The sequence below is a fragment of the Strigops habroptila genome, chromosome 10, assembly GCF_004027225.2.
Source record: "Strigops habroptila isolate Jane chromosome 10, bStrHab1.2.pri, whole genome shotgun sequence".
In the NCBI taxonomy this organism is placed as follows: domain Eukaryota; kingdom Metazoa; phylum Chordata; class Aves; order Psittaciformes; family Psittacidae; genus Strigops; species Strigops habroptila.
The window spans coordinates 5,813,878-5,829,644 of record NC_046359.1 but is presented as its reverse complement, the minus strand read 5'-3'; the positions used below and the strand labels follow the sequence as shown (position 1 = coordinate 5,829,644).

The window sequence follows — 15,767 nt, the reverse complement described above, 5'->3', positions numbered from 1 at the left end:
GTTTGAGATAGTAGTTTAAACATTGACGTCCTGGTTTGCCACAGCTGACAGCTAGGCTGCCCTCTGTGCTTGCAGCAATAAATCGAGGGCTGAGTCTTTGGGGTGCACAGTACCTTGTAACACTGGGCTAGGCAACCAGGGTAACTCATTTCTGTACCCACTCCCAAAACAGAGGTAAGGCCTTGTCATGCCTTGCTGTGCAGAACAGTATTTTTCCACACTTTGTAAAACTGGATTTTGGGGTGAAGGGAGATACTGCAAGATTCCCTTTCCCCCTTTCCAAAATCTTCACACAGATAGCATGAAAGTGCTGGTCTTTTGGAAGTAAGCCTCGTAGTTGGCACATGGAAGAATAAGCAATGATGCTTACTGTCACACCCAGCTTCATAATGGCATAGTAGCATTTCTTAATGTTGGGTTGCTCATCGCTGAGCTGGGTGCTGCCTGAAGAAAGGTGTGGTGCTGCCCCGTAGCCCTTGCCGTGTAAGTGCAGATGAGGCAATTGGCATGTCCAGCCAGAAGAAACCTGGGGCAACTGCATCCCTGCCAGGCTTTGCCATACACTGCCTTCCCTGTAGAGCAGGAGAGGGCTGTGCTCTCTCCTCTGCTTTCTGGTAATTGTAGCTGGGCGGAAGGACCCATGCAGGATTCGGCTGCTGAGGTGGTGAAAAATTAGGGAAGGCATGGAGAGGTTTCCTCCTTTATTGATGCATCCCCTAAGCCAGTACCACTGGGTTTCAGTGGGCTGGGGGATGCTGGGGTTCTAAGAGAGGGCCAGGCAGAAGACCTTTTCAAGACCTTGGGCCTGGCTGTTAAAAAGGATGGTGGCAGGGGGAAAAACCCAAACCCAGAGAAGTAGAAATGGAGGTGTGAGGAGTGCTCAATGGGACACTGAAGAAGCAAGGGAAATGGGCAGGGGGAACAGAGAAAGAACAATAAGAAGGGGTTTTTTGAGTGAACTTTTCTTTTCTGGGCAAGGTATGTCCTGCTTGTGCCAAACTGTCCTGGTAAGAAGCATAGCAAAGTTTAAGATAAAGATGGTTATTCTCTAGTGACACTGGGAAAAATTATATGAGTAGAGAGGAAAAAAGGTCAGAGTAGGTACTTGTCACTGGGGGTTTTGTACAGCACCTAGCACAAGGCAAAATGAAATACTGTTTCTGCCACAACAAAGTTACAGATGGCAAGAGCTTCATAGTGTCAGGGCAAAGGAAAACAACCATTTTTGTAGGCCAAAACAAATCTAGTGCATTTTATTTGGAGAAACTACTGAAGGTCCGACAAACTGAATAAAGACTTACTTTACTAAACAAGCAATTGTTTTGCCATGGATAGCGCGGTGACAATTACATTCAGTATTAGTATGTCCCTTATGCATATACCTGTTAGGAATCCATGTGTGTGTCAAGCAAGAATTAACTTGAGCAGTCAATATGTAGGGTATTGGGTGCTATAAAGGTTTTACTGCTATGTGTTGATGCAATAGAGATTCACAAATCCGAAGTTTGGTAAGTCCTTTCCTTAATGTTTCATAATGTTAAGATACTTCATTTACAGGGTAAAAGGATTAGGTTAGAATAAAATCCCATATAGGAGCAGAATATTAGTGTACCAGTAGATGGTATTAATATTCTGGATGTCGTTCATTTGTGGAGGTTGACTTACAGGCAGAGTTGCAAAACCAGTAGAATAGTAATTGCCTATTTGTAAAATAAAATCACCCTTCGAATGCTTCTCAGCATACTCCTAAGAGTATGTTCATAGTGAAATCCTTATTTTATAGTAGTTTCTCACTTTTGTGTCTGCCCCCCCTCCTCCCAGTTGAAAATGAAGCCAGAATTTCATACAGCAGAATCATAGGATCTGAGAGTGTTTATGGCTCATTGGCTTAGATGACTGCATTTTATTGTTTTATTGTGTTTTACCAATATGCCTATCTATAAGGGAACGCCTCTTAGTGATTACTGGCATAAAGTAGAAATCAGTTTTAACTATGCTTGGACATAAACATGACCAAAGTTTGCTTTCTCTGGATCTACCATGCAGCTTTAACACCTTGGGAAATACTAGGCTTGCTGAGCTTATGCAGTTGCTCTGAGATACTGTTCTTGGTTTTTGTCTTTAAATATCCAATTTTTGTGGGTTTGTTTTATTTGTTGATGTTTTTGTTTGTTGTTTTGTGAGGTTTTTTGTTTGTTTTCTTTACATGTTTCCTGTTAGTTTGGTGTTTGGTTTGGGGGTTTTTTTGTTGTTGTCTTTTGGTTTTGGTTTTGTTTTTCTTTTTTGGTTTTTTTTTTCTTCTTTGTTTTGTTACAGAAGGTTTGTTCTTATCATGCTGTGTTCCTACTAAATATAAAGAGAAGACACAAATTTTAATGAGACCTCCTTCACTGTTGCAGCTGATCTGGCCAACTCACTGAGATAAAAGATTTGCTTCATCTCTACTTAAGATGTTTGGCTTTTGGGTATCTTTTTCATTAGACTCTAACTTAAACCACCCCATAATGTGTTAAAATATCTCAATTCTGAAACAAGAAATTCATCTCTATCTCCTTGATGGTGCTGTCATCACATATATGTTAATTTCTTAATTCTTACCATTCTTCTTTTTACCATTTGCTTCTGGTCTGAGTGTCAGGATAGAAGCCCACTTCAGCTGGCGTGCATGAGGAGACACATTTGAGGAAAAGTGTCTCAGCAAACTCGGTGGGCAGAAGGAGGAGGCAGCAAGAGCAAGGGAAACAGAACTATTGAGAGGCGATGTCAGGTGCAGCTATTACGTGGTTGAAGGAGGAGTTACTCTGCTTTACAAGCTGGGAATGATAACCTGTGCCTGACTGCTGACCAGCCTGGTGGGTAGTGGTGGCCTGGCAGGTATCGGAGCAGACAGGAGTTACGTTTTGATGAGCTTAGCGCATATCACCTCAGGGAAAGGAGGATAGAAGATAATGTACTGTTATTAGGGAAGCTGGACATTAAGGGTGCTTTGAACTAACGTTTCATGAATAAAATTTGCATGTAATCTTGTCTGTCAAGATAATGAGCATGTGAAAGAGCTGGTTCTACTTGTGATAGATACCTACTTTTTAAGTATGTTGGATGTACATTTGAATAGATGCACCTTTTTTGTTACACACACGTATTTTTATTTTTTTACATAGACGACTTCCTTGGTTGCATGTCAGAGAGAGGGATCCCAATATGTGCTTTCAAGTTGATTTTAATTTACAAAGGGAAAAATGTAAATTGCATTCAGATCGCTTTTCCAGAGATGCTTTATTATACCTTCTTGACAAAGATTTCAAGGCTTTACAGTGAAAAATGAGGGGGGGGAAAAAGATTATATTGCTGATGGTGAAAGAAACACTTTATTTGCAGAATTTTGAAAAGGGAAAGAGTTTGTTTTGATGTAAAGATAGGTCAAGATTTCATCTATATTAGGAAAAGCTTACGCAGCTCTGAGGTTTAGTACAAAGTTTCTGGGTCTAGGGTGACTGTGCTCAGAACTCAGTTGGGTGCGTCAGTTATTTCAGATAACTGCTGCAAAAGCTTTGATACCAAACTGTACCGTTGTGCATTCTGATTTTTGTACAGAATCTAGAACTGTTTTAACCATGCTGCAGAGAGCTTGACACAGTTTTGTTAGATCTATTTTTGTAACTCTGTCTGTAAAGCTGCATAGCTTAATGACTTAACCCTCAGATGCCATAAAAATTAATGGAAAGTCTTCTATTGAATTGGTTTCATCTGTATGGTCTCTTTGTTCTCACAGTGTCCAGCTATAGAGAGGTCAAGGGAACCATGAAAACCCTTCAGTATTCTCTAAAATAGCTGTTCTCAATATAAAAATGTCATGACTTCTACACTGAGTATTTTATGCCTTACCCTGAATATCAAGGCAAGCACTGGGCTGCTTGGCCTCATGCTTCTGTCTTATTCACGTTTCTGACCTTGCTGACTGTCAAGACAGACTTTGAACCTGTCACTTCATGGATGGTGGAATTGTTAGTTCTGCTGAATAGAAGATTGTTCTTTCTAAGCCCTTTGAAAAGAAGAGAATGTTTCTGTAGCAGCTTGTTGGGTTCAGTTTTAACGGCAACCGTTTTGAAGCTAAGCCAGAAGGCCAAACATCAGCCTTATTCCTGGCAGAAATAAATTGCTATCACGGGACAAGTAAGAGGATCAGAAATATCTAACAGACACAATTGTTATCAAGCTCCACAGGTTTTCCTATGCATGCCTGTCCTCATTATGCAAGTCAGTATTACTGTAGGAAATTGAGACACAAGATCTAGACAGAGAGGTAAATGCAGGTGTGTCTCTTATTTTGAGAAGGTTCTGATCTGATTTAAATCTGCCCACTTAGAGCTGAGCTGTAGGGGAACATGAAGTAGTGTCAGATTAATCACCTGTAGCCTAGAATTTAGAATTCATGCATTAGTATATTTTGCAGTGCAGGGAGGTACACTGCTAATTCAAGGTTGCCTAGGGAAGGATGCACAAGTTTCTCAAGCTTTCATGACCCTGTATTAGGAAAAATATCTAAAAAAGACTGGTATCTTGGTCAAAATTGTCCCATGCAAATCCGAGCACCCTTTGCTTTCTAGGTAAGCTAGTTCTGCTTAACTTTAAACATCTCATAGTTTGCTATGTAGATATGAAGTCTTGTTGAAAACAGTGTGTTTATTAGGCACAAACAGGTTTCCTTTCAGTACATGTTCTCATTTCACCACTTTTTAGTCCCTCCTCCTTCTTACCCTTTTCCACTCCCCAAACAAGCCTGTTTGTTCTGGCCCACGTTCTGGCTTTCATTTACGTACTTCTTACAGCTATCCAAACCAAAGGTATTACTGAAATGCAGGGCCGTGTTCCACAGATTTTTGGTAGGCGTCCCTGTTAAGATCCAACTGCCAGAAATAAGCTGCTAATGTTTACAGTGACTCGCCACACAGTAGTCCTGTGTTTCAGGCACGGAAATGGATCTTTCTCATCTTGGGCTGCGAAGGTCAAAAATATGCCTTTGCTAGGGCATGATTGCAAAGTTGTGAAAGAACATCTTCCCTTCGCGTGTGCCCTTTCCACACACATTTATACTTTAATAGGAAAAAGTCAGATCTTTTTCCTCCCGGTTTCTGACCTGTTCCTAACCTCCCAGTTTATGCATGTGCTGTGGCCATAGCTGGATTAGTTTTTAATTTAGGAATTTGTATAGTACGTTGTGTGCTGTAATCTGCATTGCCATGTGCAGATGGAGACCCATCTGTCTTGCTGACCAAACAGGCTTGTGGCGTGCACGTCTTTTTTTTACAGTTTTGAGATTCATGCAGTTGCATAAATTTTCACCCAGTGGCTTGGTGAGTGATAATCAAGACCTCTTTCCTGGCTTTCCTAACATAGGTTGGAATAGGAGTAGGATATGCTGGAATATGCATTTTTGCAGAATCTGAGATAGAAAAGTACAAACTCAGGTAGCTTTTTCTAAAACTTATTCTGCATGGAAATTTATGCAGAAAGTATGTGTGCTGTGCCAGTGCCTAGTATTTAGGTTTGTATGCAGGTTCATGAAATGTACATGTTACTTAGCAAATTCCATTATTCCTTCTTAGCTAATAGTGTTTGTATTTTATTACTATTATTAAAATATGAATGTATTTTTACTTAATTTTATTGCCAGCAGAACTCTCTGACAGAACATTTTTCTCCTTTACACTTGCAGATGTCAGATACAAAGGATTTTGCCAGCACGTTAAACTAACTGATGTGCAGTGACCGATAAATCCTAACTTTATAATAAGTGTCAAATCGTTCCAACTTTTCTTTGTAGTCACTCCGTTAACAGGAATCCCAATGGATTCCTTTGGTATTCACATGCATATCAGAACTAATTCTCTGGGAATTCCAGGGCAATTCATCATTTACTCTGTGTTTTATGATGCCAAAAAATGTTGCATGCATACCTTATAACATGGAAATTTAGGAACATATTTGACAACAGAAAATAGAAATGTGTGGTAACTTCTGTTTTCATTAGAATATTTTATTAAATCTTCATTTTACATTTAATCCTTCAAAACTAGTGGGTTGTTTGGTTTCCTGGCTATGAGACTATTCTATGAAAAGCTCTCAGGCACTAGTGAAGTCTTAGGAGAAACATGTTCTAACTTTTTACGAATAAATTAAAGCATTTCAGGAATGATATTTCTGCTCAGTATTTGTGTTGCTTAAGAATTTTTTCCACCAGAGATCTGTGAGATTATATAGCTGGAACATTGCAGTTTGTATGGTAATTAACACAACTGGTGCAAAGCAGCCTTCATGGTAGGGCTTTGCTTAACTGTGACATTTGTAACAAAAGGAGAAAGAGTTTATTATGAGGTCTTGGTTTTAAAAATATTACTGACCTAAAGCAGTTAAGAGCACATCAGTTGCTACTGAATTCCAGATATAGCAGTAAGAATAAATTTGAAAGCTGTGGCTTTTTCTTATTACTCTCATAAGGTGTTTCAAGCATGGGACCTGTCTGTGTCAAAATGAGACAGTGGCCCATAACTGAAGACATTATGAATTTCATTTGCTTATGATTTTTGGTATCAAATAGCTGTATGCTTTTTTCCTACCCGTGAAACTAAAATGACAGTCGACGTTTGCTTAGACCCTGTTATATTAGTATTAGAATCAAGCCCACAACGTAGGGCTCTCAATAGGAAGAAAAGGAGTAAGACTTTTATTTCTATTATCTTAAAAATCTAGAGGAAAACCTAGAGGAAAGCAAGAAAGTGAAAGGAACTTATTAAAATTAGCATCGGCTTTTATTCTTTATGCATCTGTAATACGTAATTCTTTATGCATCAGTAATATTTAAAAATACTTAAAAATACTATTAGTTATGAATGCTTTTATTATTCTATTTTTATAACAATGCTAGGGGTATTTTTAAAATATTTTGGACAATTCCTTTGAGACTCTGTGAGAGAATGAACGACTTCTCAAGCTGAAGCTAATGTTTTGCATATGAATATTTTAAAATACTCAACTTGAAAATGAAATAGTACATAGAACTGGTGGTGATCGTTGTGAGAGTTTGTAATTGTTTGGACAAGGTAGTGGTCAATTTAATGAGCAGACAGACAAAATGCCATAGTTCAAAATTCATCTGATTAGTTGTACTTGTAGTTTGATATCTAAATTAAGTCCTCTCTGCCATTATCAGTGGGTTAGAAAAATAAAGCATCTTCTCTTTTTTTTAGTTTTGCCATATTTTTAGTGGCATTTGAAGAATAAAAGAGGCGGGTAGAGGATTCCTACATATAACTATATGGAGGAATAAAATTTGAGGTAATATGAATCAATCATACAATCTTTTGTTGAGTTATGACGTCATTTCCTCACACGTCACATGAGCAAATGCTGCCAGGTGTGAAATACTTGCTGTCTTTGGCTTAAATTGATTTGGGTATCTGTGTTTCTTTTAGCAAAAGTAATGCTTTTTGGATACCCACACGCATAAGCTCATAAAAGAAGCTTTTTGCCACAGAGAGAGGTGATTCGGTTGGCATCTTCCACTACAACTTCCTGGCAAGCTGAGATGTAAATGCAAATGTTTGTATTTTTGTTCTCATTTTTCAAAGCTAGAGACTTCAAACCCCAAAGCTGTCTGCATCTAGTTAGGATGTTGTGTGCCGCTTTCGTGGAATGGCTAACTCGTAAAGCTAGCTGCCCTTGGTCTGGTACCCCAGCAAAAGCATATGGCAGAGTTGCAATATGTTTCAGTTACCAGTTCTCATCTCCTAAGATATTGTGGGTTTTGTGTTCCTTCAACTTTTTTTGGACATTAAGCTTGTATTCACATAGGACTAGTCTTACCCGGAGAGCTGGCGTGAGCTGTGTTTGGAGCATAGCCCCTAGTGTGAGTCCTGAGCACTGACAACAGTTCCTTCTGTCAGTCAGTCGGGCTGATGCCTGCAGCTCAGCTTCTCTGGACATTGCGGCACTGGCGGGCTGGGTCACTTGTGAATAGGCCTTTCTTTGTAGCCACGTGCTCACTGGTGGTGGGGCCACCCGCGTTCCACAGGCTTTAATTGGGGTCTGGCAACTGAGCTAATTTTGTTAGGAGACAGTTGCAAGCCTTCAGCCTTGTAGAGACCATCTTTAAAAAAAAAAAGGAAAAAAGCACAGCAAACTGCATGCTAACATAAATGAAAAATGAGCACTTGTCAGTTCTGATCCATTGCACAGCACCATCGCTATCCTGGAGCAGTCCATGACCATGCACCAGAGGAGGTGGTGGGAGAGTGTACAGAGGAGCGCTGGAGCGTGCTGCTGTACTCACCTCAGCTCCACACAGCTCTCAAATAAGCTAAAGTTCATGTGATATGTTTGGATCTGGAGTATATCGCTCAGAGTCATAGAATCAACTAGGTTGGAAAAGATCTTTAAGATCATCGAGCACAACCATAAGTCCAGGACTGGTAAGCCTACCAGTAAACCATGTCGCTAAGGGCAAACTGATCTCCCCTCATGGCTGCCCCTCATGGTCTCCAGTCACAGCCACCCCTCATCTGCCTCCTCATAGTGGCCTATGCTATATAGCTGCTGCCCCTACCCCTCATGGCCACGCCTCATCTTCCTGCAAGATCTCTCTTCATGGCCACCGCTTACGGCCCATGGCCACCCCTCACACCCCATGCCTGCCCCTGCTCTTGCCTCACAATCTCCCCTCACAACCGTCCCACCTTTCCCCTCATGATCTTCCTTCATGACCGCCCCTGCTCTCCCCTCACGGCTGCCTTCACAAGTTACACCTGTACCTGAGCAGGTTTACTATATGAAATATAACAGTTTGCAGAATGGAAGGAGGAGATGGACTGGTAAAGTAAATAGGTAATTTCATATTGTTCTAATAAAATGATGGTTTCCTGTCTTGCCCTTGTATTATTACTGTTTCCAGCTCCTATACTCTTATGTGGCAAATCTTACCAAGGAATAAACCAACTGGCTGGGGAAGATACTCCAAAGTGGGAATTTTTTGTAACTCTTAGAGAGGGATGTTTGTTACGATGGAGTGGCTGGGATTCAGATGTCATGCCATCTCTTTGGAAGTCATCTAGGTTTTCTTATTGTCTGCAACAGCAAGCAAACAAAGACTAAGCTTTGGGGTTGCTTTTTGCGTTTGGCGTTCATTTTTCTCCCCAGCACTGCAGCACTGGTTATCCCTACTGAGGGTGCAGAGCTTGTGAAAGCAGCTCATTGTGCCTGTGGGATCAGCAAGCATGCCCTCGACCACTGGAAGAGTGTCCAGTTTCACAGGCAGATGTGTGGAGGTTGTGGCATGGGCAGGAGGTCAAAGTTTCTTTCCCAGTTTGCTGGGAAGTGATGGATGGCAGGGAGGTGGCTGGAGGAAGACTTATTCTTGCTGCCCACTGAGCAGGTGGCACTCTGCTCGGGAGGAAAGGAAAGGTACCGCTGTTGTGCTCTCAAAGATGCTGTTGTTTTGTCCTCCTAAGCTATATGGTTGTTTAGCAGTGTGGAAAGTTGGTTGTCTGAAGCTCTGGACAATGTGAAGTTCCCAGAAGTGTATTTGCAGTAAGCGACCTGATGTTTTAATGTTTGAAAAATCTCCTGTTTGAGATCTTTAGTATGTTGAGAGAAAAAATACATAGGTATGTTTATGTACCTCCATAGAGGAGGGTGTGTGTGTAGATACATATTTAGTGTAGTTACTTTGCTTCTGTTGCTCCAACAGGTGACATGCAAGTTGTTTTCCACTTGTACTGTACTCAGAAGTTTTAAGAAACTGCAAGCTGTTCCGAATTTGGGGAATGTGGAATTGTACTTTAAAAAAGAAAAAGGAGAGTGTTTCACAGAATCAGAGATGTAACAGGCTTTCAATTTGATTTAAACTGGAATGTGGGTTTTTTTTCGATTCTCTGGAAGTGCTACCTTATTCGAACAGAGCTGCCTCTTCTGCATAGTCAAGAACCCTGAAAGTAGGGCTACATGATTATTTCCAAATGGCAAGTTGGTATAGACAGTAAGGTGTGGTTTCTAATTAGAAGTTTTCCTTCTAGCTCGTAAGTTAAAAGTCTGCATTGCAATGTAGGTATATTATTAGTATTAAATGATTTCTCAATTGCTCAGTTTTTTCTTAATATCCAAGAGATAAGTTTCTGTTGCATCTCTGAACAGCAACAAGGAAACAACACTCTGCAGTCTATTGTTGTTCTCTCAGAATATGCACATAGCGTAGATTGTTTCCTTTTAAAGAATGTATACAGTAATATGTATGTTCTTTCATAAATTAGACAAATAGAGAAACAAAATTACTCCATCCCATCTTTTGGACCTATTTTAAGTGCGTGCATATTGTACCAAACAAAATGGGTAATTCATCCTGCTCACCCCCTTGTCCAGTCTTCTATGGCATACATATCTGAAGGATTTAGAAGGATTTCTCATGCTACTTAAAATTCAGCCTCTTTTTTGTTTTGTTTTGCTTTTTTGTTTTTTCCTTATTTATCCATCATTTAAAACGTATTAATTTCAGCTGCAATTAACAGATGATTACAATTAGATTCCTGGCTGTAGCTAATTTATTAACAGTGTAGCAATCCTGCCTAGCAGCCCCTAGCTCCTGGGACTGAGCAAACCATGTTTCTGCCTCCAGTGTATCTTAAAAGACCAACTGGCAGAGTGTCTTTGTGGGCGGCATAAATGTGCCTGTTAAAGTCATTTGGCTGGAGTTGTTTGCAGTCTGGCCGATTGTGCTTAGAAGCAAGAAGTTTAATATTTTAAATTGCTGTTAGTCATTGTCAAAGGAAGCAGGGCTACACCCAAGCAAGTAAGGTCAGTGAAACGTACATAATGACTGATTATTGGATGAGTGGGCAGCTGCTAGGGAGAACCAGATGGAATATGAATATATGTGGGTGGGAGGGAATTGAGGCAGATAGTGCCTGGGGATATGTTGTTCCACTGCCGTGCGTTGCTGTCCTTGCCTTCTCTCTCTGTAGGAATTAGCAACGTCCCACCTGTTTCTGAGGAGCTGCTGTGGTACTACTATTCCAAACTGTTCGATGTATTAGCATGCTTGGGGCTAGGGATTGAGAGGATAACCCGAGACCTGTGTGCTGGATGTGGTGAAGGGTGGGGTTCTCCATCAGAGTCGTGCTGTTACTGTTAAATTAGAATTTTAAAACTAACCTCTTTTTTTTTTTCTTCATCTCCACCATAGGATGGGTCACTGGGAAATATTGATGACCTGGCACAGCAGTATGCAGACTACTATAACACCTGCTTCACAGATGTGTGTGAGAGGATGGAGGAGCTGCGCAAACGGAGGGTTTCCCAAGACCTTGATATGGTATGTAGAGAAATTACGACTTCGTTAACAAATGATTGCCATTCATGCCCCAGATGAAGAATCAGTATCTCAGCTTGAAGAGTTCTACACAGGGAAATAACTATGTGATTGTGTTCACGCACACAAACATTTCAGCCAACTCAATTAAACACTTGGAAATTAGCAGGATTATTTTTTTCTAAGTATTTGTTATGATTCATTAAGCCTTGGAGTCTGCATTTCTTAGCTCTTCTTTAATTAGAGTACTTTTGCTTGCGCACATTTGCTTGCAAACTTCAACTCTTGGAAGTAAGATCGTGTCTGATGAAAGCGTTCCCTTGCTCCAAGATGCTTCCAGTGTGAGCACAATGAAACTGTGTGCTAGTTTTCAGTTGCGCTGTATGAACTGTTAAAGTACTGCTTCTCAGAAGTCCAGGGTGCATACTGGTTTCAGGCACCCAAATGTAAGCAATCTTCAATTTTGTAAACCCTTTTCTATTATTATGCATTACAGAAACTGTAGCAAGGGACATTGAGTCACTGAAGCCTTCAGACTGGAGCTACCTTGGGAGGCCTCTAAGCCAACCTTTGACTCCAAGCAGTGTCAACACTGAATTCAAACCAGGTTGCTCAGGGATTTATCTGATTGGGTGTGAAGACCTCCAAGGATGGAGGCTTTGCAGCCTCTCTGAGCAGCCTGTTGTGCTGCTTGACTGTTTTCACTATGAACTTCTTTTCCCCTGATATTCTACGCAGTAGCCCCGTGCCAGTTTATAACTGTTGTCTCTCATTCTCATGCCATGCACCACTTCTGTGAAGAACCAGGCTCTACCTTTTTGATAACCTCCCCACAGGTACCAGCAGGCTGCCTGTAAAAGCCTCCTTGAAGGTATCTCTTCTCCAAACTGAATTTACCAGCTCTTCTTGCAAGGCAACGATTCAAGTCCTTGAGCACTTTGGTGGCCCTTCCCAGGCTTACCAAAGTTTATCAACACCTGTGTAGCACACAGGATTGTAGAGTTGGAGGGGGTAGTCCAAGAATGACCTGAGACGTGCCAGGGAAGGGGAAGAATTGCTTACCTCTATCTCCTGGCTACGCTGCTGTTGACACGGTGTGCGATGCCGCTGGCTGTCATTGCTGTCTGGGCACACTGCTGGCTTGTGCTAAGCCTCCTGTCCTCCGTGTCTTTTCTGCAGAGCAGGCTGACCAAGCCAGTCAGCCCCCAGCCTGTGCTGGTACATGGGCTTGCTCCTCCCCAGGAACAGGGCTTTGAGTCTGTCCAAGTTGAATTTCATGAGGTTCCTGCCAGGCCACTCTGAATGGCAGCCCTGCCCTCAAGTATATTGACTCCAGCCTGAGGTGGGCATCATCCAATACCTAGATGGGAGTGCCCTTTATTTCTTTCTGGGGTATCTAGCAGGATAGGCCCCTGTACTACTCTGCTTGTACCTGGCCTCCAGGTACCAAGTACAGTACATTAAACACTACTCTTAAAGCCCAGCTAGATGGTTTTTCATCCCTATAGTTGTGTAGACTGCCGGGGGAGTCCCACTTTAGCTGGAACTAATCTCTGTGCAGATCACCTCCATACCTCATTTTTGTTAGGTTTAAGAAAGAATCTCTTAGGAGGCCTATTGCAAAATCATCATGTGTTTTCACTTGCTGGACAATTTCCTTACTGTCCTGTAACAGTAGTAAATGTTTGTCACTACTTAGGGTATGTGTATATGTATTACTGATTGCTGTGCTTTTTTCATTGTAAACTTCTTTGTTAGTTTTCATAACATTCATAAAGATCATCTGTGACAGAAAAAAAAAGCTTTTAGGTCTGCTTTGTTAGGTCTTCAGTGCTAAGTCTGTGTTTCCCAACAGTATCATGTGTTTTTACATACAGACTTACAGCTATCTCCTTCAAGTCTTGTCTCTCAGAAAACAGGTTACTGAAGGAATTATTTTTTTTGGTCACTTACAGTTTTGCTCTGGTGGTATCTTCTGTATAACAACCAAATCATGGTTAATACCTCTACTGAGGCACAGTGCTGTGGCAGAGCCAGCATGGGACCTAACCACAGTTCTGCAGTTCCTCTACCAGATAAAATCCTTCAAGACAAATCTGGGAGGTGAAGTTTTGTAATTGTATCTTCTACCTTTGCTTCCCCAGACGCTAACACTGACTACCAGCAGAGAGTGGTTTGTGGTTTTTTTTTCCTAGCAGCTGTACCTGATGACATGGGTTACTTAAAGCTACTTTCTTCTTGGGATTCCAATTTAGCAGCTGAGAGGCTTCCAGAGGTTGTATGGAGTACAAACTACAGTTATACAATGAATGGCTGCAGAGAACGTCATCTTCTCTGTCCCACTGAAGCTTGCTAGTTCCTTCTTTCTTTTTAAATGTCCAAAAAAAAAAAAAAAACCCAAAAAAAACCCCAAAATATTTTTCAGGTCTGTTGCTGCCAAGAAGTTCCAAGTGTTAAACAAAAGGCTATTGCAGGAAAGCCCTTTATAGACAGACCCTTGAAGCTTCTGTGCAAGGAAGCTGATAGCACAGAATTGTCATTCTCGTGAAAATCCCCATGCTCATCATGCCTGGTATTCTGGGTAGCTGTTGGCAACAATGAAAACCCCTTTCAAGGCACTCTTGGAAGGCAGCTCCTGTGCAGGGTAATGAAGTGTGCCTTATGGCAGGAGAGGACTCCCTTCCATTTAGACAGATGGGCCTAATTTGGCTCCCTTCACTTCCGAAGCTGCAGAAGCCACGCTGGGGAAGGCCATGTGAGCTTAATTAACTCACATCAAAGGTGCAGAGCTTCATGCTGGTTTAAATGGATGTGAGCTAACCCAAGACAGACCAGTGAGTGATTCACTAGCTCATTCTGCTCAAGAGAAGCTACAGTTGGAGAAAGTGGCTATGTGAATAGACATCTGGAGATTCCTTTTCAGTGACTCTTGTATTGAGTTTGCTTGCTCTAGTAGTCCGGTGATGAATTCTTGAACTGTCAGGTCAGAGAGAAGATATTGCAATTGAAAATTAAAGTAGTGCTCAATTTTTGCTACATCCATCACCACTACAATACAGTTTCTGGATGTCAGATAGCCATTCTGCTGATAACACATAAGCTTATAGATATTAGGTCACTTCCACAGCAACAGCATCCGAACAGTGCTGACTGCAGCTGAAACTCGCTCTCATAAATAAGTAGGCAGGCTTGACTTACGTGCACAGGGAGCAGGAAGTGGCTATGTTGACCGGAATGTATTTTTGGTGTAATAGAGTAGTATGCCTTTTTATAATCTACTGTACAGACAGGAGTTGGCTTAAACAGCGGAGCTGCTGAAGTGACTGCAAAACTACTAATGTGAAGGTCAGTTCAGAAGAGTGACTCATTTGTTGGGACATTTTTCGTCTCTTTACAGTTTGAGGAAAGGTGATGTATTTGCAGAGGTTTTGGAATAGTGAGTGGGGGGTAATGCTGGCAGAAATGCCACAGCATCTCGCAGATGTGCTGTGGCAGCAAGATGCATGCACCAGATAGCAAGTATATGCAGCCCCAAAATTGTTGTGCACCAGTATTATTGGGCTGTTAGTCCAGCCTGGCTTTGTTTTGCAGGGGTAAGGAGGGACAGTGCTGTATCTATACCTTCTCTTCCCAGCAGTGGGGTTGTGTTGGAGGTGGAAGTGGACAGTACTTCTGTGATTTTGATGGAGTGAAGGTTACTGAATCATGAGAAGGGTGTACCATAGGATAAACCCAACTCCTGCACTGAGATCGGGTTTAAATGAAGAGTAAGGGGGCAGGGTAGGGGAGGTGTGAGTCTCTGTTGACAGCTATGTCAAAGCTACGGATCCCATGTGCAAAAAATGTCATAAAGCAAAAGGTATTGGGATACATCTTTTAGATTTTATAATCATGAAAGATCAGGCAGTCAGCAGCTGTGATATAGCTGGGAGGCTGCAGCTTGGTTTTTGGATGACAGTTCTAATGTCTGCCTCTGAAACGCAGTATGAGTGATAAATAACACGTAGCAGAAACACGAAAGGCCAAAGTTAGGTTTGGAGCTGCTTTTACTGAACAAAGGGGAAGAGTGGGTCGCCCCGGGGGTTGAAGTGTCCTCTAGAAGTTGCCCAGAGAGGCTGCATCAGGAGGGGCAGTGCAGTAACAAAGAAGTGTCTGAGCTGGCAGAGCTTTGCCAGGAACATGTATTTCGCACCGGCTCGCCCAGATTGCCCTTTGTAGTATGTTCTCTGAAAGGACAGAAATACGAACTGTTTATTGCTGCTTCTGTACACGGTGAGATCATTTTAAGCTGTTTGGGAGCAAGTGTTGATATCTCGATTATATTTTGTGCTTTCTAATCAGCTCTCCAGCCTTTCCTATCAGACCATGGCCATTTCAGTCTAGATATCCTGCTCTGGAGTTGAATTTTTAA

At 41.6% G+C, this 15,767-nt stretch overlaps 1 protein-coding gene across 1 annotated transcript in view; it reads left to right on the top strand.

Moving 5' to 3' along the window:
* Window positions 1–15,767, top strand: part of LOC115613663 (SAM and SH3 domain-containing protein 1-like) — a 546,052-nt gene that overhangs the window by 439,365 nt on the left and 90,920 nt on the right. The window contains 1 exon segment of the mRNA XM_030499464.1: window positions 11,231–11,359. Coding sequence (XP_030355324.1) covers window positions 11,231–11,359 — 129 coding nt within the window.